Below are 27,408 nucleotides of genomic sequence, written 5' to 3'. Positions count from 1 at the left end.
CTATATTTATGTTAACAAAATTAGTACAGTACTCGCCACACCCTATTACTGACATACGTGTTATTTATGAAAAAATTCTTTTGATTCCGGATGGGTGACAACTACTCAAAAGAAAGGGAACCTTCTTCACCCATCCCATGACCATATTTGTTTCTGTCTTCAAGGGTGGGAGATAACTGCCAATACCTTTTGTCACTTATGTACCATTTAGTTAATGACCGTGCTACTTCTGCGTGTCCTGAACCACGTGCAAGCAAACACTCACCCTCATTATTTTCAAAAGACTAAGCTAAGAAGAGAATTGCTTATGCCTCAACCAAGTTAAGATAGCCAGGTAGTTGGGTCTGAGCAATGGCAATAGTTAAAGGCTACAGAGTTTTATCCTTACATGCACATTACCCAAGAATACCTCTGAGCACCTCAAAGACAAATGCTAACAGAAAGATTGTCCTGAGTGTCAAGTTCTTTGAAGATGCATGCCTGTCTCGTTAGGAGCTGCTCCTAAGCTTTATACGACAAGAATTGAGACCTATTTTAAAACCCTCTCACCTTTGATAAATGAGAGACAACATCATCTCATCTTCTCTGAGGTAGTATAAGTTTGCCAGTAAGACAAAGTGAAAAGAGTACAACTTTTCTTTGCATCAATTCCAAACACGTCTGTTTGGCCTGGTGAAATTAGTGTGTCAGACACCTAGAAGTGGCAAGCATTATAAGAGCCTTCAACAAAAATATCTTTCTTTTAGCTTGCAGACTAAATAGCTTTCAGGCATATGGACAAATTGCTTTAATGCTTTAGTGAAACCTGCTTAATGAAAGGTTGTTGCATAATACTAATCAGAGGTAGAGTATGTTGTATACCAGTCACAGTGAGCCATTTGATATGAACATTACTATAAGGACAGAGGTCATATCCTATTCAAAGTCATAACATGAAAAAAAAAAGACATACTGTTTCCAGCTCATGTTAAAGTTCACTTCTAAGGCTCCATGCCTTATAAGAGAAACTTACATTGTTTCCTTGAAGATAAGGCAGAGATAAGGATAATGTTTCTGGAATCCACAGAATCTGAAAAGTATTTTTGCAGTCTGTAACAAATATCTCCTTGATCCTCCAGGTGTGTTACTGCTATTCTGTTGTTCAACACATTGCTAATATTCACTGCAAATCTGATCCTGGGAAGTTCTGACTCTAGATGATTGTCAATAAGAGGATATTTTATCCAAAATCCAGTTGTACATTGCTGTCAGAATGGGGGACATGGGATTTTCCACTACCATTAAGGTAACTTCTATGATGTGGTGGTGGTCTAGAGCCATCAGCTATAACTCTGATGGATATTGAAATCTAAGATCAATCGAGATGAAATGAATAACGATCTTTCATATCACCTCCTATGAAGCAGTATTCCCTGTTCTGAAGAGATGTATACTTTTTAAATCTCTCTTCCTGTCCACCCCATTGACTATCAGACTGGATATGGATAGAACTCTTCCCTTATGCACCATATGGGGCCTAAGATAAAGTTTAAGGTCTGACTTGTCCTAAGAGATAATGAGATACGGGTAACTAAATTCACGTGTACAAAAAGGCTCCATCTTAACTGTTACAGTAGTCTCCCTCATCTGAGTCATTGAGAACCATAGTAATTACTGTAAAGCTTGCCTGGGAGAGAACTTACAACCACCGCTAGAACCATAACATGAGAATCAGAAATCAAGGGACCAGAACTGACGAACTTTTCTTCTCAGCTTCATCTTCAGGAAACGATGGATGCATGTGTGTTAAGACAAATCTTTCAGTCTGAAGGCGCTGTGAAGTCTTCCATATCATTATCTGTAGACAGGAGGCAGTGTTTCCATTCAAAAAGGAGTCTGCTGAATAAAGTGGCTGAACAGACTTATGCCTATGTTGGGTTTCTATTCCAAATGACTTATTCACCTCAAAAAGATTCTTTCTACTGTCCATTTTTCCAAAAATGCATCAACTATAAAACCTGGGATAAGATGGTTCAATTCTCAGTACACAGTATCTCTGAAAGCACTCAAGTTGAAAAGGGTCCTCTTGGTCAATCTGTAATGGAGTAACAACACCTTGACAATCACACACCTACCAACCACACTCCTCTCTACACCCAACTCTTGTGAAAACAACCTATCCACAAGATGAGAGGTAATAACCATTCCTCTAGGTTTGGTTCACAGGTCTTTGTGATCATCCTTTCCTCCCTCTGGATTTGACATACAGCATTCTCAAGGAGACCTAAAACACCATCCAAATTGCAAGTCACGAGAGGAAGTAGTTTTGGCACCTACCTTGTGGTAAACAAGTGCTTCATCCCAGAGGAGCAGGGTCAAATCTGAGGTCAGATTCACAAACTCGCCTAGTTGTCATTCAACTAAGACCTCCCTCTCCTTTTCAAAGGTGTCGTAAGTGATGGTAGTGGAAAGATTAACAAAACTGCAAGGCTGCCTAGTCCCTAGAGAAAACTATCCTCTTTGTTTGTTCCATAGCAGATCTAACTTGATATAACAGCCAACAGAGTAAACTTTATTAAGTAAATGATAGTTAATCCCAGCCAAGTAGATGTAACTTGAAATCTCTTGGAATTCTTCTTCAACTCATGCAGATGGCCAGGAACTAAAGCTTGCTCTCAATGGTGCAGATAACTTGTTAGTTCAGCACTGACTCTTGGTAAAACTAATGTTGGTTTATAAGAGTCTAAGAGGATTTTTGATATTTGACAGGCTTGGAGGCTCTCAAAAAGTGGAGAACTCTAAAAGAATAATAAGCACAATATATCCAAAACAGAATAACGAATCTAGCAGTCCTGAAGTACAGCGCCTCATGTTGCATTATTGTCCACCCATTCACTCCTAAGGCCATTAGGGTGGGTTTGGAAAAAGAAGATGGCAAACCATTCAACTCCCTCATAAATTCTGTCATCACTGTCAGGTTCTACTGTTGTAACCAATGGCTACACTCAATAAAGTAATGGTTGTCCTCCACACAAGAAAAAATTACTACTTAGCTAACAAAATGTATCCCAAGATAAAACATGCACACCATACACCAACTTCAGAAGTGACACAAATGTAGTAAAAATTGAATATAATAAACTTATTAAGTAAGACTGAAAAGCTTTCTGAACTCTGAATAGCAATACACAGTAAACTGAATATTTAAAATACAGTAAAAAAAAACTTGCTAATAAACACACAGTCTAAGCATTTCTAGCCTTTAAATATGGGACAAATGAGCATAAATAATTATAGTTATATACAAGCCCCATATAAAAAGGAATCAGTGTCTAGAAAGATTCATTTCACTCCACTCTACACAATCTTTGTCATCCTATAGAGTTCGTTCAACTATGAAGGCTTAAGGAACACAACATAAGTAATTTACTATTCTTATTCTAAGAATAGTATTCTAAGCACCACTTTTCTTATGGGTTCATTCACTCCTCTTAATAATTACACACACACACACACACACAAGGAAAGTGATGATATGGTACCACAGCCATCACAGAACAGATAATGAATTGTAACATGACTCAAAATGGACATTTTCTCACAGTCCTACAATGAGTTTTTCCTAGGCTAATAGTACTTCTAACACTGGCAGATGCATTATAATATTATATCTTTCAATAAAGAACTATTTTAGTTTTTCATCTTTGCTATTATTCATCAATATACACTGGATTACAGGTACATTTCACAAGTTTCATTGGCAGGTTTTACTGAAATAAAATAATCACAATTGTGTGCAAAATTTTCTCACTAAAGAAAACTAAAAACAAGTACTGTACCAGTTACTACCAAGATGTTTCACAATACTGCAGAATATAGGTTAAACATTTTTTCTTAACCTCACCTAATTACCATTAAATAGTATAGCCAGACTAGAGTCAAGAACACTGGCTGTTCTTCAGAATGTGCATTACATAACATCTTTCTCATGAATTGTAGCTGAGACAGATAATGTTTTTTTTTTACACTTAAAAATAACCATGAATTAATAGCTACTTGTATTCTAAGGCAACCTTAGTTAAGATCCTAAATCTCTCTAACGGACCAAAACAAAACTTACAATACAGCCTGAGAAGTGATAAATAAAATATTTTACTAGTGATGAATAAAAATATTTTACGCCAAAGAAAAATTTATTGGAAATTACATTACTGTACAAAAAACATGTCTGAATACATTATTTTACATTGTCTAAAGAATTTCATTGAGAAATTTCTAATGCATCACAATACTTAATTAACATTACAAACGATACCTGAAATCTACTCGTTACGAGAATGTAACCATTAGTAATCTCAACAGAAATAGACAATACCTGTAAATTGAACTTCCACTTGCTGTGTCACTTACAGTAGTAGCATGTAAAACTGCTTTTTAGCACAATAATTGTTTTCTAATGCACATTTACACTGGCGATACACTGTAAGACTGGTGCTCGAGATTAGTTATGAGAGAGATTAATAACTATCCAAGTACCAGTTCGAGTTTTGTGGGGCATGCTAGGTTTCCCAGTTCATGCCAGCAGCAGCAGCACACCCAAATTGTTAATAAAAAATATACCTCCAAGGTACAATACAAGCTACTGTAAAAGACAGACGGTACTGCAATCTGCACTTATCAAGTAGGTTTATCCACAAAGTCTGGCGAGCGCTTATCAGGATTCGAGACGTCCACCTTATGCACTTTGCGTATGTGCGTCTTGAGGTTTCCTTTTTGAATTGTGCGATAGGAGCAGAAGTTACAAGCGTACGGTTTTTCTCCCGTGTGGATTTTGAAGTGGTTCAGGAAGTTATGTTTGTGATCAAATACGTGGCCACAGATAGGACAAGGGACGCCTTGACTTCCCAGACGGGCCGATTGCAGCTGCCACAGCAAGGATCCATCCTATAACGATAGATATACCTTAAAAAAATATTCCTCTACTTCCGTTCTAGAAGTACTTTGCAAGAAAATAACTAGACAGGTACCATACAGGACTGCAGAATATTCACATATACGACTCTACTTCTATAAATGCAGCTCTTATCTTAAAAATCTGATTTAAACTACACAATGGAAAACCTCATCATTAAAAATTTTATCAATAAATGCCATTAACATTTTCATGTATTAAATCTTTTTCATGTATTAAATCTTAAGTTTCACAATAACTTAACATTATATCACATGCCAAAAGACCAACGATCCCAGCACAAATCTTGTGAACTCCACCATTCAGCATTTGTTAAATTCAAGTAATTTATTTTTCACAACAGTTTGGCAAAACCAAGCTAGCTAGATAGCTATTATCTTCAATTGCATTTCAATCAAGTTCAATTTCTACAGTGTACAACAAAATCGCATATAACAGCAATGTAATTTATATCAGCAGTGCCATTGCTTCCCACAAAAGCATAGTACAAAGTATTTGGTTTTCATGGTAACAGTAAACACAACAGTAAGCACAATCTTTTTAAAGCAAAATATTTACTGGAAAGAAAATCCTTGGCCACAGAACATTCTCTCAACCAGCTAAATTTGCTTTGACATTTTCTTCAAAAGTTTGACAAAAGATTATAAATAAAGTAAGACTTCTAAATAAAGACCGAAATGGTGGAAAAAAATATCCCGTACTTATCATGAATCTAGTCATTGCAGTAAACAAAAAGGTTAATGAGTTACGTGGTGAATGAATTACAATTAATCACCAAAATCATCCGAATGCTTCCCTTTCTACAAACATGAGTGAAAGGGATTTTTAAAACACAAAATCTTTGAAACATCGTATTCCCAACATATACCAGGAAGTCCTGGGGAAGCAGCTGGAATGTACCTGGTCTATGTTCCAAATAATCAATGTTTTCAAGACGAAAAAGTAGCTTTATCAGTCACTATCCTACCATATTCAAAAGACTCCATAAAAACTTGGAACCTACAATATACACTCACGTTATGCATCACTTTATGAGGAACTATTAGAGTATTTGGAACAAAAAAAAGTTTTCCGTAAGTTTAGTTAGTACAAAAAGATAAGTAACTCCTGGATTCAACATATGGACAAAGGTCACCAATCATTAATGTGACTATAGTCACATATATGATTCTGTCTCCTGATTATTATTATTATTATTATTAGCAACAGGTCAAGACTTTTTTGATGCATGATGGTTCTCAAGAAGATCAATCATAACTTCTCAAACAAGGTATTAAACAAAAAAATTCTTGGTAATGCTATGTACGGCATATTCTATCCACTATTAAAGTAGCAAAAAGGAAGTCAGTCTGAAATGGCATGTTTGTCCCTCTGAAGAAATATATTAATTTAATTTTTTTCAAGCTTAGAGTACATATCCATAATGGTACTGTTTCACAATTTGAGTTCACAGATTCAAAAATCTGTACAGTACATTGCACACCGCAATGAGCTGTATTTTTCTACCCAGAACGACAACTGCTATGAAATAAAATCTGTGTACTTGAAGGATATTATCAAGAAAGATAATCAGTTAGATCTCACTAGACAGACACCTGACAACGTGAAAGATTCCTTAGCTCAATAGATTAAAAAAAAAAAAAAAAAAAAACTGATGTGGAACTTTGCAAAATATCATTCAACTGTCTTTAAAGGCTGAAGAACTGATCAAATCTGAAGAAAATTCCTGGTTAAACATAGCTGAAAGAACCTCGATCTGAATGCTCTGCACTGTAGGTGAAGATGAACCAAAGAGATATCAAATTACTTTCTCCATTTATGACTCCGGGATGCAGTCAGTCTCTGAGCCCACATTATATAAAACTTTCAACCATCCGTGAAAAGCTAGAAACCATGGATGTAGTGGTCATCAGTCCATATAAATGTCCTCTTATCGTTTAATCTTCAGTAACTTTTCAGCTGGAAAATTATTATAGAAATCATTTCTTCTTTAGGGAACGTACCAGATGCTTCATTATCACAGCCTAGGAGAGGGATGCATGCATTAATAACTTGCTTCCATATTGTAACAATTCATTTTAATTTACTGAACTTGTTAAAACTGGCTTTTCTGCAACTGTCCCAAGAATAATACTCTAATGAATGTTAGAGCACATTCTTTAATCACTGAATCTGGAAGGTTATCATTCTGTCCTTTAGCAGTTACAGCTGTTGCTCAAGACTGGAATCTAGCAAAGCCCAACCTGTTCAAGATATACTGACAATGTTAGGTTGTAGGTGAGTACCATAACATTTACAAAATGACATAATTTACTGCTGGCTTTTACTAGTTTTCACAAGTGTTTATATACAACTCACTGGATATGTGTTTTAGAAGTACACTACAGTACTGTATTTATAAAGTATGCATGCACTGAATGCACGTTTTGTGAAAATATTTAAACAGAATTTTCAAACAACAATGGCATTAGCTGTGATGGCAGTCTAGAGAAATATACTGTATCTTTCAATCAATTAATACAAATCACTGCAAGAAGTTTTGTAAAATATATCTAGTCACACCATTAAAGATGCTCCCATCCTTGGACCTTTCAGTTACCATACAAACTCTTCAGAAATCACAATAATTCAAACAGCTCTTAGATAAGTGAATATTTAGACAGAAACAAGCTTCCTAAATAACACAAAAGACAATTTCCATCTCCGTAACATACCACTATACCACTGAGAAAGTTAATTTAGAAACTTCCTTCATTTCTGGTTACTACCAACCACACACTTCTGAGAATATTTTTACTTTTATATGCCAGAAGCACCCATAAATGATAAGATCAAAAATTTTTAATCAATTTGTATTTTTCATAACTTACAAACCTGAGGTCTTTTGCGTATGGGGAGAATCTCAAAGTGCCTAGCAGGATCCGGTTTAGAAACAGATAGCCTGACCTCTCTTCCCCTTCGCATACGCTGTGATGCATCAGTTATCTCTCAAATCGTCTTCAAGCAAGACGTGCGCTGCCCTATCTAGCATAGAAGCCAGTTTTTTTTACATACATCTTGTTCATTCTTTGCCTTGGCGTTCTGGTTTTTTCATTCTGTTTTTGTTTGTGTGTTTCTGTGATATATTTGTGATTATCAGTGCGTATCTGCATTCGAGATGCAAACCCATGAATCATCTAAGAAGGCCTTGCCTCAGAGGAAATGTCCTGGGGTAGGTAATAACCCTTGTTTTTGTTATCTAGCCTCTCTCTATTCTGATCCTCAATTGACTTGTAGCAGATGCAGAGCACATGATTGCAATGTAAGTAACCACTGTTCAGAGTGTCGTGATTGCCTGATATACACTTGAGCTTGATTAATTAATTGATTAAAAAGTTATATGGCATGAAAACTGTAGAATATAAACCACTACCTCAACTGACCAGTTACTTTTTCAATTTACACTGGAAAAAATCACTTGCAATTTTTGGTTAATAAAGGACATTCTGCAAGAGTACAATTCATTTTATGTTTTGCTCTCAAGGGAAGACAAAGCTTAATTCATCTGAAACTGAGTGAAGGGCAGCCTCTGTGCAAATCAATGGTTGAATTTTATGGAAGAAATTACTTCAGTACATCAAGCACACCTGTCTATACAAGACAAGAACACTTTATATTTACCTAAATATGGAGGCAATAATGTAGAAAGCAGCACTTCAAGAACTGGGATGACACCAAATTAACATGAAAAATTATCAAATCTGATCATTCAGAATGATAAACTGTTTTTGCGAAGTGATAAGTGAATGGTTCAAAAGGATAACTAAATTGCAATATTGATTAAAGATACAACTTGGATGAAGTGAGAAAAGCAAATCTGATTAAGCACAGAGAAAAAATGACGGGGACGGGTGTAACAGTAAAGGAACACAAGTTTTGTTTCTTGTACAGACACATAACACTTGTGAGTGCTGATGGCTTACTGTCATCCTTATTTCCTTTCAGATACCCACACACTTGTCCTTGTTGAGAAAATTAACATTCAGAGCATCAGTTTCCTTTTTTTAACAGCAATCAAAGGAGATTTGTCTAGTCAGTCATCCTGCCACCAATCTTAAACTTTCTCTTCAAAATCACAGGTCTTACTGTTTCCTTTTTTAATGAAACCACTCTAATTATTATTCTCTTATTAAAAGAATGCAGCAAGATGGTGTGTACATAAGCCTACCAATCAAAGATTATTTTTCCTTGATACCACATATCCTGTTTAGAGGATGCAATGGCTTCAATGACTCAACAGAATGGATAAAGTACTATATTTGATAAGTATTTTCATGTGTCAAACAACTGATAACAGAAATTACTGGTATTTCCCATCTAATCAAAAATATATAAAAAGGGATATAGTGCACATTCCTGGGTCGCTACAAAATCATATCAAATCAAGAACAAAAAGTGATCTCTAATAATCTTGTATTCTATTCTCCCTTTACAGAGTAAACAACATGATTTTCAGAATATGAAGAATACTGCAGTTGACTGAACACTTTGATTTGTTTTTTATTCAAGAGTGAATTTTATTTTTTAATAAACCATTTTCATAATTTACCAAGGTATAAAAGCCAGCATGTTGATGGAAGAATTTATTTCTGTTTTGTTACTGAGATAAATACATTAAATATAACATGGCTATTGAAGAGTTTAATTTTCATAATTTCAACAAAAGACCATCATTGAGGACTACACTCCAGTGTGAAATGAACTACAGTATCAGTAAAGTCACCTCTCAAATGAAAAACTACATTTTTTCCTACCAAAGTACACCTACTTGTAGCATACATAATTCAGCAAAACTTTTTTCAAACACTGATGAAAAACTTTGTTTTCTGCAGATTGTATGTGCATGCTACCACACACAAAAATTTTTTAAAGGAACTGTTCTCAATAATGAAGGAGATTAGTATACTTTGTACATGAAAAGTAGAATTCAATGCCAACTAACAGTCTGATACTAATTCACGCCGGAAGTCCGTTTAACAAATGTCTCCAAAGTTTTAGGAAAGTGTCAGGGTGAAATCCACCTCATTCATTTCCAATTTATGAACGTTCCTCATATGGGTTTTCAGGTTGCCTTTCTGAATGGTGCGGAAAGAGCAGAAGCTGCAGCTGAATTTCTTTTCTCCAGTGTGTGTGCTGTAATGCTTGACGAAGTTATTCTTGTGATGAAAGATATGTCCACACACAGGACAAGCAACTCCTTGGCCTTGAGGACGAATTGCATGCTGCTGCCAAACCAGTGACCCAACCTAAAACAACAACAAGAGGTACTACCTTTCAGTGTTATTGTTTTCAAAATCATCTTTCACATTCAAGTCAAGATATATCAGCTACCAAAAAACACCCAATACTGTCTTATATTCCTTGTGTTTTTCTACACTTTAAATATTCATGACTGCTTTTATTAAATCATTCGTTTTATTACTGAAACAAGAAATGTGATAGGCAACACTGGGAACTACAACAGTTCCTTATGTAACACAAAACGCCACTTCTCACATAAAGTTTATCATCATACGATGAATCACGCATCTGGTGGAATAACTTGCCTTGATTTGGGTGAATATACTTACGCTCATATATATATGTGATAACTATGAAACAATAGCAGACCCACTTCTATGTGAATGGACTAATCTCATTCCAATTCGGACCATGTACTGATGAAAAATATAACCTCAATATTGCAAAACTTTTTATCTAAGAAACAGGCCTGATCATATTTGTTAACTTCTCCATACACATCAATACTGAAAGGTCATTTCACAAGCAAATCACACTTGAGTTCAGGCAGTCTCTGGTTATCGGTGGGGGTTCTGTTCCAACAATGTGACAAATAAGCGAAAATCTCCGATAACCAAAAATCAACGATTTTCGGGGCTTATCGGCGCTCTGTTAGGTATGTATCGGCACCAATACCTGATTATCAGCAGCGATAAGCAGAAATCGGCGTATATCACCACCGAAAATCACTGATTTTCATCACCAGACAAGCCCCACAAAACTGGATCGCCAATAACCGAGCCCGCCAATAACCAGGGACTGCCTGTACAAATAAAAAAATAACACATTTCAAGCACAAAAAAAATTATCTAAATTTCAGGGAAAAATAAATAATGCATCTATGTTTAAAGAGAAAATTCTCCATCATAGCAATGACAGAGCTGCAAGGCTATCATCCAAGTCCCATAAATTTGGAAGAATAAAGGGAAGGCTATCATCCAAGTCCCATAAATTTGGAAGAATAAAGGGATTTTGACAAAGGAAAAATCTATTTCTGGGGGAAGACCTGTGTCACCCAGTGAAATGGTTCCAATAGCACTCATTTCTATAGGTATAACTATTGTTAAATATACCAGAGAAAAAAGCTATCCATAATGCCGGGGTTACTACCCCCGGATCGCTCACCATAACGGTGTCGGTATGCACTAGGGGTGAGTGGACTCCACTATCACAGGTCTTCGTCCAATAGACCTCAATTTTCACAAAACATGTAGGGCGACAAGCACAAAAACACATTAAACCCTAGTGCAGCTGTGCCGTTTCTCATCTCCTTGGCATAATAGAGTACTGGATGATGATGGTTAAAAAGGTATATCCTTGGTACTTATCCATTCTTGTTCTTACTAACCACAGGTTGCCAACATTTGTTTTTTCCGTTTGCCATGAAAAATCAGTTCATAGCAAGAAGCTCCTAATTATGAATTAAGCCATTTGCAAAGTTATTTTTCATAGAAAAATACACTGTTATATATATATATATATATATATAAAAAATCAAACATTTAAAACTCTGGGAAGAATTTCTATGCTTCTTAAAACAATCTTGAATACTGTGTGTTTTAACTTACCTAAGTTAAGGAAGTAATAACTAGAAAACTGTGCAGACTGCTTAAAGGGCATCAGCTATAATTATCAAGTGAGGGTAAGTTGATCCCAAATAATGAGAAAACTACAACCTGTAACCCCAAAGCTTCAGGGTACAGAAGCAAACCTCCAAGCAAAATATTGGTAGTATTAAATACCGAATAACTGGTGTCATTCATCAAACCATTTCCATCAACAGTAATGCATCTCTCTGCAGCTTAGAAGAAGCCTTCCCACCAAAACAATATCCTTCATTAGTAACATAAAAAGATCTTTGACTCTTTAACCCACTGACTGTGAAATTTACAAGGGCAGTCGTTCTGTCTTGCATATTGTAGATCACCTTGCCTTCAATCTGAGCCTAGAATACCTAAACACAAGCAACAAAAATACCAAAGATGGATGCTTATGCCTTTTAATGATTTGACGATATCAGCTGGTGCAGTAATTACTCAACTAACCAAAAAAACCAAACTTCCAGGACTGCCCTGAGGAGTTCTTTCTTTAATAAAGGTTTGAGTTTTTAGCTGAAAACAGATGTAGTTGGACATAGCGGAAGGACAGGGCAGAAGAACATATGTTGGGTAAAAGGCAAACCAATTATATCTTGGGGCAGGGGGGAACGCTGCTAAACCCTTTTCCTTTGATCTACGGTGTACCATGCAAGGAACACTGTAGGAAGTAGATCCCTCTAAAAGACTTATGAACAACAGTGAGGATATCCAAAGAAACTTTAACCAACAAATATTCAGGGTATGTCCATTCTTGATTAAGCTACTTTTGAGCTCTCGCAATCAGTAAAAATCATCAGGACACCACTGAAAACGTCTTCTTGAAACACTCATAAACATCTACAGGTAACATTGAAATAAAGATGTTCAAGGCAAAAAATGGTAGGAAAAAACTGACTATGCGGAATACGACATCCACACACGCTGGTAAATCAAGAATATTTTTCAGATAAAAGATGAGCTTTCAATCAATAGATGCACACATGATCACACAGGAGCTCATGCTGCCATCTACACCTGTAAGCCTTAGAACAATACAGTGGCCTAATGTTTTGAAAGAAAAAACAAGAGGTTTTATACACAACCTCAATTATTTTCTCCAGTAAACTTCCTCATTCACTCATGATGCAGCACTCATAAAAAGCCATAAACAGGCGAGCTATGAAGCGCGTGAAAAATCAGGGTTTGTAACAAGTTATAACCTCTGAACAGTGGTCCATGAAACAGTGATTTAGTGACGGAAACCAAGCAGAATGTTTCCTTCGAGAGCAAGTTGCACAGATGGGTTGTGTGCATGGGCCTGGACCAGAAATGAAGGAAAGAGGCTGAAGACTGCCTTATTTTATATATAATTTTTGCAATTGACAAGACAATAACCACCCTATTACTGCTTTTTTTCAAGATTTACAGTAGTGTATACTTTTACGTCAATGTGACTTTCTAATTCACTTAATTTCCACAATGATATGACAATGTCAGTGTCTCTAACCACAGTCTTATTCATATATACAGTAAACCCCCAACCCCCTAGATTCACGGGGGATGCGTACCACTATCCCCCCAAAATAGCTCAAATTCACAAAAACTTAAAACCCCTCTAAAAATGCTTATAACTGCCCATTTTGATAGCTTAAACCAAGAAAAACCCTGTAAAAATGCTTATGCCTGAGTATTTTAATTGTTTTATCACAAAAAGTGCATTTATTCATGAAAATTATATGAAAATACAGTAATTAGTGAATATTTCTCAGTGAAAAATACCATGAATGGGCAAATTTTCATGAATGATGGCTAGATATGTTCCACAGAGAAACCCACGAATGCATGAGTCCATGAACCATGAGAACGCGAATACGGGGGTTTACTGTAACTGCCTATTTTCATAGTTCAAAACACCAAAAAACCTCTAGAAATGCTTATATCTGAAAATTTTAATAGTTTTATCACAAAAAGTGCATTTAGTCATGAAAACTATATGAAAATACAGTAATCTGTGAGTATTTCCCTATGAAAAATTCTGCAAATAGGAAAATTTTCGGCAAATAATGTGTACTGTATACACATTCCACAGAAAATCCCGCGAGTTGCTGAGTCCGCGAATTATGAGAATGCAAATCCGGGAGTTTACTGTATCAATGCTATTTCTCAAAACTTTCTACTCAATATTTATTGCCTTTTCTATACCCTCCTCTTAACGACCAACCCTTATCCATAAACAGCAACAAATCAAGAATCACCCACACCAGTCACTCAGATGAGCACAAACAATATTAGAAGGGGTAATAAATTTGAGCAATTATTCATCAAAATTACCTGAATTCCAAATTAATGTACTGTACAGTATATATTTAATGAAATGCTAGAGAAACAGAATACTGTACAGTAGAATATGGATGAAGTTCTAAAACTGAATACAGTGCTAGTTTCACTGAAACCTGATAAAATGTCAAAAAACTTCATACCTAAAACTAATGAACTAAGAAATCTATATGTAACAGTTAAATATCAACCTTTGTAATGTGCTGTTTATACCTCAGTTTTTATATCTTGCTATGTGAATTTCCATTAAGTTTTAAGAATACTTCACAAATACAAATAACTTACTTTTTCCTCATTAAGAAAAAATTTGACCAATTAAATTCTTTTAGATAATTTATTAGAAAACAAAGTCTGAAAATATGTATTTATTCTTTGAACTACTACCTCTCTATAAAGACAGCTGAATTCCCATGTTGGCATGGGGAATTTATTTAACATAACAAAGAGGTAAGTTTGCTCTAAAAGAAAAAGGTTTCAAACAATGAATACCATAGGCCTAGTCTATTGTGTATAAAAATGTATAAACGTTTGAGGAAATTAGCTGAAAAATTATGTAAATGAGCTCATTTTTGGTGCTGTCATCTTGCACCAATTGGCAAAACAAGATATTTGCCAATTCCAGTCGTATTTTTTTCAGGAAATATTTTTGTAATTTATTGTAACAAAAAGTGTGTTGTACTGACCTAATATGAGTCATGCAATACAGAACTATGACTAAATCTGAAGAAATACTTCATATTCACAGTATCACATATCCTGCCTAGTTGAGAAAAATTTTAAATTTATATTTTTTTTAATTTCAGTTTTTCCTTTACCAGAAAGTTGCCTTAAATCAACACCTACCAAATAAAAGCTAGTTTCCTAAACTGAAAAATCAATTCTTCTTGTTTCAAACCTACCTGTTTTGTTACAATCCTGATAAAAATGTTTTCTCTCAAGTAACCTATCAAAATTTTTTTCAAATATTTTAGGAACACAACAGACTTAAGTCATGTGTAATTTGTTAGGAAAACATGAATGAAAAAAGTTAAATCCTTTGCAAAGGTTACTACATTGTACTACAGTACTGTATACCTTGACTTCTGCTACCTGAGCCATATCTTTGATAATCTATAAAAGTGGTTTGGGACAACAGATCTTGGAATAGTGGATGAATAATAAAAGATTGGTAAGGAGTAAAGTGTATTTCAGTATTGCACATCAACAACTAATGCAATTGTAATCTCATTAAACTAAATATCACAAAGGTAAAGTTAATGTTGAATTGAAATCATAATGTCGAACAAAACATTTAAGAAGCGTCAGGGGGAATGTATTGTGCGTGATGTCGTCTTATGTGGGTTCTCAAATTACTATTCTGTGTGGTTTTATAGAAGCAGTACATGCAAGCATATGGTTTCTCTCCTGTATGAGTATAGTAATGCTTCCGCAGATTAGTCTTGTCCCGAGCCACATAGCCGCACTGATTGCAAATGTTGTGGTTCAACTTCACAGACAACCCTTGAGCTTCCACAACCTCCGAGCCCTAAGGAGAAGAGAGAAGGGAAACCTTTACCATATCGAACTAACTTGGCACGTAAAGTGTTATAATTAAACATTTAGCAATCTCATTCCTGCTTACTTTATCAGTCCCTCTGTTGCCTAAAATCAATGCACGGAGAAATATAAAATATGAACAGCAGAAGAAGCAAAAGTCAAGATTCAAAATGAAAAACTTTCAATTTACAAATCTGAGCTCACAAGAAATATAAAAGAAAGCTTACATATCCAATGTGTTATCCAAAGTTCTTCTCCTGTACTTTCCAACCCTTGCTTGACACCTACTTATGAACTTACAGTCACTCTTAAGATGATGTTAGGCCACATTTGAACATTATTTACACCACCTTTCAAAAACATCAGATTGATTGGGAAGGATGTGAAAGATGCCACTTAATTTTTAATTTTCTTGATAATTGTGTCTGCTATATCTTAAAAAATTTCTTGCTACCATCAACATTGTGTAATGAACTTTTATCACACACCACAATTTTTACTTACGAAATATAACTCAAGCACTATTAAGAATGAACACCAATGGACTCTCTTTAACCACAAATCATTTCATATCAAACGGTGTATAATAAACTTCTCAAAATCACTGACAAAATAAAGTTGAAATTGAAATTAATTCCCAGAGAGCTAATAGCACTAAAAATTTACAAACCAAGTTTAAATTTGAAGACTGCATGTTAGGACTTCAGAAAATGCTTCCTCACTTCTTAATATAAGAAATATAAGTCTAATTTAACGAGGTAAATTTGCTGCAAGTAAATTACACAGAGATGTTTAACTGTTACAGATAAACTGGTATCCAGAAGGGATGGTTGCCCTGTATTTTGAAACACACAGAAACTTCACATGGTGCAAAAAATTGCCAGGAATATGCTGGATACCCCAAGAGAGATTCACACAGCTCAATTGCAAATGGTGGTCAAGACATTTTTTCGCATATCTGCAACACAACAAATAGCAAAAGAAAGAAAACAAATCCAGCCTTAAACTTTACCTTTAGAAAATCATTCACAATGAACTGCTACATTTTCCAAATAAGAGATACTGACACTCACCACAATTATTGTATAATGTATACCATGGTTATACAGTACACATAGTGTTAGTTAAGGAATAGATCACAATAATCTTTGTTTACTTTGCACTGGAGAACAATACTACAGTAATTGTTTTACTATGACTTTTGACAACATACTGGTCTGCATGCATTGTGTTATTTGCACATCTGCAGACTGCATTTTATAAAGATTATGCCAGTAGTGTGTTCGTGTTGTGTTCCAATACCGAGGCTACTGTTTCCAGCTATGTTTGATCTTTTGGCTATGCATCAGAGTAGGATCACTGTTTCCTGGCCCAGCCTGCATCTTCTATGACTGACTTGCAGGGGTCAGCACTCTGCAGAGGACAAGTAATGTACACGAGGAGTGGAGGAGAGCTTACGAATATTTCTCTTCATATGACGCTTCTGCTCATTGCACGCCTAACCCCTCACCAAAACTTCAGGGTTGCAAAGTGGATTAGCAGATGGCATGCACCATGACTCCCATAAAAGTTTCTGCTGTCTAGGATGCCTTGCCAACACGAATGAAGTGACTGTAGTTGACCTGGGAACACCTCTGGTGTGAAAAAGCAGTGAAGTAAACAGTTCCACTTCACTAGAATCCACAAATGCAAGGGAAGATGATCAAATCAGTGGCCCTCAATACCTAGTACTTTGTAGGAAGTGGGCATTCCAATAATTAAATCCCAAATCAGGATATCCCAGAATTCTTATATAAAAAGGGAAAAATGCAAAAAAAAAAAAAAAAAAAATTAGAACCTCTATGTGAAAAACTTGGGCTCTACATAAATTTGGCCAAGCAGGGTTCACGTATTTACAGACTATTTGAGACAACAGAGACAGATAACGACCATGAATACCTATAGCCTCCTTTGCTTTCTGTGTTTACTTATTGGAGAAAATCATAGGTAATGTAAAATTCTTTAACCATGAACAAATAAGGTGGGAAAACCATTGCTCAAGTAAAAATCAAACTATGGCCAAATGTTACAAAAAGCTGTTGTTCACAGGATTTAAAAACTCAGAGTGACCTACATTTCAATGCTTTCTGTTCAAAGTACTTGGAATGAGCTGTATTTAATTGTTTCATTTTAAAGTCTACAACTGATTTTCCAAATATGTTGATCCCACAGATTCAAGATGCCACGTCTGTCTGGGGGAACCAGATGTGGCCAGCAGATCTAAGGTTGTCTTAAATGCAATGTGGTCACCCAATTGGCCAAAACAGCATAAATGCACGTCCGAGATCTGAACTTACAATCAGTAAAGTACCGTAACTTTTACGACAGCAAGATTCCAATCTAAATGATAGCAACATCTGTTAAGCAAGTTGCACTTTTAATCTTTCTCTGAAAAACTCCATTCCACAGTTATATCATGTGATACAAAAGGCTTAATAAGAGAACCATATGACTGACAAGGTCACGCAGCAGGGAAACAATCTCAGATGTCTATAGCCTTACGTTGAATTAGCGTCACACAGTAGTCAATAATGGAAGGTTTTCATTGGAAAATCCGACTAATTCAGTGGTGGGGTCAATCTCAATATCCACTATATGGTAAGGAAGGGGCCAGGTTTATCTGCAGACCCAATGAACAGCTCAAGTTCAGAACAAGCTGCACATGTGCTTCCTTACTCCTTCCTACAAGAACCAAGACCAACCAGTCATCCAAACACCTGCAATGAGCCAAGGGAGCCACATTTTTTACGAAGACCTTAGGGGATATACAAAGACTGAAGGACCTGAAACTGGAAAGCACAACATAGTCAAACAAAGGCAAAAAGCTTCTGGAAAAGTGATAAATTAGATCCTTCCGGTCTAATAAGGCAAGGGAGTGCCCTCTACAAATTGATCTATGGACAAACTCCACAGTTTACATCAAAAAATAAAGAAGACAAAGGAACCTATTGACAAAGCTAAGATCTATAACCCACCTTCAACCTCATCTAGAATTCACATAAAGGAAGAGCCAACAGTGGAATCCCAGTTCCTCCAGGTGAACCTACTTGATGGCACTTTTGAAATGGAGGCCATTTAGTCCTATAGTCATCAAGGACATACAATTTCACTGGACAAGATGGAAAGGACTTAAAGACTATCAAGTCAATAACAATGGGATAGGAGCTACGTTCAGAAATGGAAGGCAGTAGCCACTGCAGACCCAAAGGTTTTGCACCAATGGACCCCCAAACCTTCAAAGCCCTTCAAGGCATGCCCTGAAAGGAGGAGTGCTAACATGAAGGGACGAAAGAACCTCATCAACACAGGCAACTTACACTGGTATCAACCCCAACCAAAGCACCAGAAGGACAACACAACACTTAGCACAGGAAATCAAAGCAAAAAAAAAAAGCATTAACAAATGAATGCAAAGGAGAATTTTAAATGAGCACATCACAAAAACAGGAAAAAAGAAATAGCCTAGGTGGGAGGCACAAGGAGCACAAGCTGAGCAAGTGTGGATGATCTTTGCAAGATCTTTCAGCTGGTGTCATTGGAGCCATTTTACACAAAGTAAGGCTACTTTATGATTACTGGGTTTGTAAGAACATATTCTTGTGTCTTGCTAACTGGTAACTGGAGAGGACCTCTTCCATTCTGAAGTAGCTACTTGATTAAATCCTGTACTTTCTGTTATAACCGTTATTATTTTCAGCTTTGCTAAAACATCACTCAAGCACTTTCTTCTAGGTTAAAACTCATTCAAGCACTCTCTTCCAGGTTAAAACTAGAAACATGGCTGACATCCTCAAAAAATAAGTTCCAATACTGTATAAACCTGACAGATTTTATCAGTGGTCTGTATATTGTTCTTGAAAATTTATATACTGTACACACATAGAGAATATACTTCTAAAGTTCTTCTCAACCTCTACAATGCAGAGAAAAAAAAAAACATATCTGAACACCCAATAACAAGTAAACCAAAACCGTTAACTTGTGATGGGAAATGACAGCTATTAAGTATTCCAAGCAGCAGCCATTTCATTTTGTCTTTGAATATTCAAAGTTCCTGGATGAGGATGGCTCACACAGCTTTGATAAGTAGCAACACTCAAAATCCTTGTTATACCCTGCCATATAGATTACTTCCAGTAAAATCTGACTGGAAGTTACATAATTTACAAGCGTAAAACAATTTCACATGCAAAATTATTACACTAACTTCCCTTGTATCTTTATCAATGGGTCCAAGAATGGGGGGGTGAACAACTGTGCAGAACAAGTATGGGAATAAATCCTGCTTAGCCTATAGAATAGATTATCCCCCCAAAACCCCTAGCTAACCTGTCATTCCTAGCCTACCCTATACTAACAAACCCTAAGCCAATAATACCTTTGGAATCACTATCAATATGAAAAATTAAACACTGAAGTTTAAAAATAAGGCAAATAAAACTATATTTCAAATAAAAAAACACCCATAAATTTGTGCCAAGAAAAACCTGCTGCAAATTTGTGTGTAAGTGGTATGTTGTTGTACTTGTGTGTTCTGTCTTCTGATCTTGTATAGGCATGTAACGCTAAAATAAAAAAGAGAAATGAAAGCTTCATTACATTTCATATAAGTAACTTAGGCTCCTGTATGCATGACCTGCTCCTTGGCGTGGGTATGTTCATTTGTTTAAGCTATTACACTGCCTGGCTTACCACAGCACAGTTAGTTAGTTATAAATGATTTCTTTAACCAGACCGAACCACAGCATAGTAGTACATATGTTACCTTTCATCAAGGCTTAAATGTACTGTACTCTTTTTTTTTTTTTTATTAACATCTTAAGGTATACTCTCCCAACTGGCATGTGAAAAAGTACTTATTTATATAATTCTGTGAGAGAGAGAGAGAGAGAGAGAGAGAGAGAGAGAGAGAGAGAGAGAGAGAGAGAGAGAGAGAGAGAGAGAGAGAGAGAAAATTATATTGCATATTTTAATTGCACTCTCCAGCACACACACATTACAAATGATTATAAAAAGAGACAAGGAAAGCAACACAATCAAAACATTTCTCAGAATGATATAATTCAACGTATCCAGTCTACCTATAAATTTGTACTAACTGTCATTAAAGAAGAGGTTTTGAAATGGAAAGACAATTACTTTTAGCTCCATGAGATTTTCTGTAAAATGTCCAGGTATCCAGAATGGAAAATTGTTTTTCATCCGACCTATATATTTCATTCTCTTAATGACCTCAATAAAATATAACAAAACTATATATTACAGTTGTAAACTACTGAGACTTAAGCTTACAAGAATTGGGAAAATTTACCTTTAAATACTTTACATAAAAAAAAAATTGGCAGGCAGAGTTGGGCAGTTTGTTCTTGGGTCCATTATATAACTAGGGAACTTTGTTTTAATATCAAAATCTGCAACAATGTTGGCAGCTACAAAGGCTAATAAATTATTCAGCATTTTATCAACTTTCAAACTCTTATTTCTTCAGCTAAAAAAAATTCAGTAAGAAGATACTTCTTTAAGCACGTGATAAACTTAAGAACATTAAATTTTTCAAATTCCCACCTGCAAAATATTCGACATTTAAATACTTTAAAAGCAACATATCCATTCCCATACTCTGGCTACCAAGCTCAGCTCCGAGGAATGACTGCTAGCTAATTATTCTCTCTCTCTCTCCAGGTGTGAAATAACTTCCTTGTTCCTACATTCCATCCTTTTCACCTCACTCCCGTTTCTTTATACAACTTCATTGTTTAAATTATTTTAGGCTTTTTTTAATTATAAATTATGTACAGTACACGCAAGCAGTGTACAGCACTGACAACCGATACTTCTCTGCGAATGTCCATCAGTAATCTATTTTCTCATTTCAGTTTTAAATTTCTCTATTTCGTAATGTTCTTTTCTTTAGCGTCACCTCACATTTTAGGTATGATTATTCACAGCCAATCTCTTCCTCCCACCGTATGTGCATGATAACTTTCCCTTTTTTTCATTTTGATTTCTTCAAATTTCTTTTTATAATAAAAAAAAAAAGCTTCTTTAAATAATTTTAAGTTAGTTATGCTATAGTACACACATAGGTGCAATTGCCAATGACATGTCAGCGGTCTGGAGTTAGTTGTGTGTGTGTGTGTGTGTGTGTGTGTGTGTGTGTGTGTGTGTGTGTGTGTGTGTGTGTGTGTGTGTGTGTGTGTGTGTGGGGGGTTGCTCCATACTTGTGCAATTATTGCTTTCATTTCTATTGTATTATTTTCTTTGTAATTTTTTTACCATGCCATTTCTTCTCATTAAAAAATTTAAGCTTCCTTCATGCTTCACATGACGTATGGGGGGGGTCACAATTCAATTTCTAAGCGGCTGAGAATTTTTCAGTGGAAAGTGCAGATAAATCATAAATGACCATCAAAGATAATACCATCTGAAGTTAACCACAAATCTTTGTGTCAAATCTATTATATATTTTTACAAAAAGACCCTTATCTCTGACTAATTATATGCAAATATTGTAAATTGAAGCAATTAAAAAATCTGGAGTGTAAAAATGTGACAGAATGAAAACCACACCTTCATGACTAGTTTAATTCAATTGAATAACCATACAATTTGCGAAACATCTGGTATAATACATTTTAACAGAAATCTAAGGATTAAACTAGGATTATAAAACAGACATACCTGCTTATAGTACATCTAGCTTCACAAAGTCATATGCAGACATGCACGCAGACAGACTTATCACTTGCAGAATAGCCATATCAACAGTTCTTCAAAAATTATACATAAAAAACTGTCAAATGCAAATGAACTTACTTATCGTAAAGAAATATAAAAAAAACCTTTCAACTAGAACCCTCACTGCAACCAATGGCTCTTTTGAAGGTGTCAGTCACTCCCCTGGAAATAAATACTGTACCAATTTTTACACTTCTCTCATGTGATTGTGTGTACAAGCTGTCTGACTGAGTGATGAAACAAGAATTAGCTAAACAGTTTACTTATATCCTGCAAATACTGTAGTCTTTTTTTTTTTTTTTTAACATGTTGGTCTGTAATTTCCTTATGTAACAGCTTCTTGTTTATGAATGCTTGATAGAACAATTAGGACCTCCAAAAAAATAACCCAGATGATGATAATGACTGCTGTCACAGCTAACTGCTAGACAACTGTGGTAAGCATAGTATTAAAAAATTATATTCTGACATATCTGAAGCCCCGCTGACGTCACTGAAAAATTATCCTTTACTTTCAAATTACATGATGCTATTTTTTTTGAAATATTAAAATATCAGGTTTGGCTCTATTGAACATAGGAAAACTGTCAATCAGATGCTATTAATATCAATGCTTAAATATGCCGCAAATATGAGTTGTCTACAGCATACCAGTAAGAGAAAATGCAAACAGTGCAGTACAAAGTACTTTAATTTTAATTTTATTCTCTTTACAATGTATTTAAAGTTTGTTTTGTTCTTTTGTATTTACAGAGCATATACACACAATTACACCCTTGGAATTTTCATGAACCTCACAAAAAAATGTTCTACTTATCATCTGTCATCATTAAAACACTAAAAAAATTAATTTCCATATACTATACTTTAACGAGGGAAAAAAAAAGACCCTATCACACACAACCATATTGGCCTGCAGATGGTGCCTGAATTCATAATTCACATCTGCATCACATCCTCTTCATGCACTTCAGACTGATGTGCAGTTCTCTCTCTGTGCAAACGTTTGATGTGGGCCTTCACATTGTTACTCTGATTAGACTGATAAGAACAGTAATTACAACCGTAAGGCTTCTCTCCAGTATGAATCCTTTTATGACGCCGAAGGTTAGCCCTATCCCGAGCTTTGTAACTGCACTGACCACAGAACAGCTGCTTCTGTTGTAATGAATTATCAACCATGCCATACTGATCTGCTGCCTGCCCGACACTGGAGATATTCCAGGAGCCCTATGGAAGAGAAACATGGCAAGCTCATCATTAAGGGCATTAAGTGTCGATAAGAGCGTAACTGAATTTTCAACAAGCGGTTCAATGGCCTTCCATTATATACATAGCAAACACTGTTTTTGTCCTTCATGTTACTGAAGCGTCACATACACTAAACCTTTTGGGTTGACATCGGACTTCCTTTCAACAAACACATCATCTTTATAGGCAATGAGTACAGAAATTCTCAAGATAAACAATTTCTTGAACGTCAACATAAACTAAATAACAGCACACTGTACAAATGTCCTCCATGATTTTAAATGAATCAGTCTACAAACGAAGACCTGCGAAATGTTTCGTCTGGTTCCCGCTGAGTAGGCACTGCTTGTGACTTCTCTGTGGAACGGTGAGGCCGCGAATGGACTCTCCGAATGTGAGTTCGTAAATTGCTGTTTTGAGTTGAACGGTACGGACACCACAAACATACATAAGGCTTTTCTCCTGTATGAATTCGTAAATGCTTCTTCAAATCTTTCCTCTGTCGTGCCAGGTGTCCGCATATAGGACACACATGGGCGTTTTGAAGGGTCTGTGTTACCGCTTGGCTCAGCAACTCTGTTTGGTTAAGCAAGTCCCTCTGAACTGTGGTGCTGCTTCTTCCCCGAGGGCCCTATAAGAAAAAATGGACAGTTCAGTCCTGGGCCACGTCTCAGTTTTCTTATTAAATACTGAATTTGAATAACAAAGACAACAATTGTACAAATAAAAATTGAAAAGTATCCTGTTCCCTACACAAATGAACTACTGTAATCAAAACATGCTGCTGGGTGATAAAAACTTTTAAAAACCTTAAGCAGAAAGTCCCACCACCAACTCTCTTTATATTTCACCTTAAATACAGTATAAAAATAACCAAACTGAAAAAAAAACTCTGAGAATTACAGAATAAGGGTGAAATCGTAAACTGACACCAAAGGAAAGGTTAGTACATACAAGAACAGTACTGTAAATTTTGAATGAAGTTTAGAAATCACTGAAAATAAAACTCTAAGATCAACTAAATGGGACAAATAGAAAAGCCGACATCCAAGTGCTCCTTTTACAACGAATATGCATCCAAAGCATGCTCAGTGTATGTCCTCTTTGTAACCCAAGCCATCTATGAACAAGCCCTAAAACCGTACACATTATCCATCACAGAATATCTATAATAAACCATGCACTAAATTTCCACATCAATACCCTCTGGTAGTACTTGGTTACGAAGTCGTGAGGTTTTAAACGAAAGGACACAAACAAATCTCCTTAAATACACATTAAAACAAACTTTTGAAAAATCCAATTTCAAACAAAATACAAACTATAATGGGTCAAAAGAGATTTAATGGATAGCTACGACTCCTAACACATTAGCCACTGAATCTGAAATGCGTAACAATATGGCAAGGGTCCTGAAATCATCAGTGCTCCTATGAATTCCATATGCTTTGGCACAAAGTTTTTTATTTTCCTGTTTAACATTAAGGCTGCTTCTATCATGAATTTAATACCTTTCTCCACTTCCCTTACCAACCTTAGAAACAACTTGGAATTCCCTTACCAACCTTAGAAACAACTTGGAATAAGAATAGTCCCTCTATAAAAAATAAAAAAGGATTTTGACAACGGAAAAATCTATTTCTGGGCTCGACCTGTGTCACCCAGTGAAATGGTTCCAATAGCACACATTTCTAGGTATAAATATTGCTAAATATACCAGAGAAAAAGCTATCCATAATGCCAGGGTTACTACCCCTGGATCGATCACCACAATGGTGTCGGTATGCACTAAGGGGCGAGTGGTAGCCACTATCACAGATGCTTCGCCCAACAGATTTCTCCATTCTCAAAGCCTTCACATCCCAATAAGAATAGTCCCTCTATAAAAAAAAAATCAAGTTCTTCACATCCCAAACTATAATTTAGGTGGTTAATTTGCAGATATCATCCTTAGTTTAACTTGAACACTAATTCTCACTATAAACTTGCATATCTGACCCACTACCTTCTTCTTCATATGACCTTAATCCCATATTCCTATGGATTAAGTGGCTCAGGTCTTCCTTCTTTACAGAATTCTATCTAGGGCATTTGCATATTCTATGCCTAGTGATTTCATCTCTCTACGTCACGCCACCTAAAATCCCTGCGAACCATATGAACTACACCACCTCAACCTACTTTCCCTGGCTTTATCTGTTGTTTGACATACACCCACCCTCATTCTTATTTGCTCGCTTTCAATTCTTTCCAGTAATGACGCTCCAAGGATCCATCTCAACATCCTTAACTCTGTCCTTTCCAAGGTTCCCCCCTCTTTTTTGCATACTGCCCACGTCTATGTATCGTACAGCAGCACTGGTCTGATCACTGTTTTGCAGAATTTAATTTTTAGCCTCAAATTATTCTTCTTGTCAGGAAATCACCCCTCACACCTGTCTCTATTTAGTCAGGCTACTTTAATTCTCTGCCATACATCCCTCTCGCCTCCATCCTCATCAGTCATGACAGAACCCAAGTACTTGAAATCTTGCTTTAGTTCCTCACCAGCTCTTGATGTTAGTTCCTTCTTCCCTTCCACGGCTTAGAAGTACTTGAGTTTTGGAAGCACAAGGTCCTACTCTTTCTATGCCCTCCTGCCATGCTCTGTACCTCCCGTCCACTTTTCGTTCTGTTTCTGCTTTAAAACCAGGTCATCTGCAAAACAGCAGATCTTGGAACATGTTTCCTATCACGTTTACTCAGAACATTTCATTACGACTACTAAGAGGAATGGGCTTCGAGCTGATCTTTGATGCAATCCAATCTTAACATCAACGGCATCTGTCTTCCTGTATTTTGTCCTTGCTACTGTTCTTGCTACCTTATATATTCCCTTTTCCATACTATAAGCCTCTCAGAACTCCTTTCTTTCTCAAACCCCTGTAAACCACTTCCCTGGGTGCTCTGTCAAAAGCCTTTCCCAAACCTACAAAACACAGTATAGCTTCCTACTACTCTCCGAAAAATTTTTCCCGTGCCTGTCTTGCAATTTAAACAGCATCTACTGTGCTTTTCCCAAGCACAAATCCAAACTGCATTTTGTGGATCTCAACAATTTTGCACACAGTTTATTACTTTTCCCTCTTTCCACTGTGTTCCATAAGCTTTAATCCCCTACAATTTCTGCATTCCATTACATCTGACCCACTGGAGAGAGAGAGAGAGAGAGAGAGAGAGAGAGAGAGAGAGAGAGAGAGAGAGAGAGAGAGAGAGAGAGAGAGAGAGAGAGAGAGAGAGAGAGAGAGAGAGAGAGAGAGAGAGAGAGAGAGAGAGAGAGAGAGAGAGAGAGAGAGAGAGAGAGAGAGAGAGAGAGAGAGAGAGAGAGAGAGAGAATTCCATATCCATACAGTAAAGGGAAAGGAATCTCTCGCTAATTTTTTGTAAGAGTGTAAACCCCAATGTGTATATGAATCAAGGTATGTGTCAATGGTATATAACTCAATGATTCACAATAAGCATGAGAGGAAAGTATATGTGGGTAAGTAATCCCTTTATTACCCTTGTACTATGATAAAACAATGAATGTGATGTATTTGTCTTTCCTGTAAGCTACCAGTCACTCAAATCACTAAAACATTTCACAGATGTTGTTCTGAAACTGTTGTCAAGCCATGCAAG

At 36.1% G+C, this 27,408-nt stretch overlaps 1 protein-coding gene across 16 annotated transcripts in view; it reads right to left on the bottom strand.

The window, feature by feature from the left end:
• The window catches only part of LOC136845062 (longitudinals lacking protein, isoforms H/M/V-like), an 83,631-nt gene that overhangs the window by 13,524 nt on the left and 42,699 nt on the right, over positions 1-27,408 (bottom strand). For 3 of the 16 annotated variants that reach the window (XM_067114881.1, XM_067114883.1, XM_067114882.1), the window contains exon 6: positions 15,350-15,709. The exons of 6 other annotated variants lie outside the window; for them this stretch is intronic. In XM_067114881.1, coding sequence (XP_066970982.1) covers positions 15,476-15,709 — 234 coding nt within the window. In that variant the 3' untranslated portion in view covers positions 15,350-15,475. Of the gene's footprint in view, positions 1-4,159; positions 4,924-9,558; positions 10,258-15,349; positions 15,710-22,330; positions 24,380-27,408 lie in introns of those variants that run through there. 7 more of the 16 variants (XM_067114879.1, XM_067114880.1, XM_067114872.1 and 4 more) reach the window with 5 other exon arrangements.

The sequence above is a fragment of the Macrobrachium rosenbergii genome, chromosome 13, assembly GCF_040412425.1.
Source record: "Macrobrachium rosenbergii isolate ZJJX-2024 chromosome 13, ASM4041242v1, whole genome shotgun sequence".
In the NCBI taxonomy this organism is placed as follows: Eukaryota; Metazoa; Arthropoda; class Malacostraca; order Decapoda; family Palaemonidae; genus Macrobrachium; species Macrobrachium rosenbergii.
This window is presented reverse-complemented; position numbering and strand designations above follow the sequence as displayed.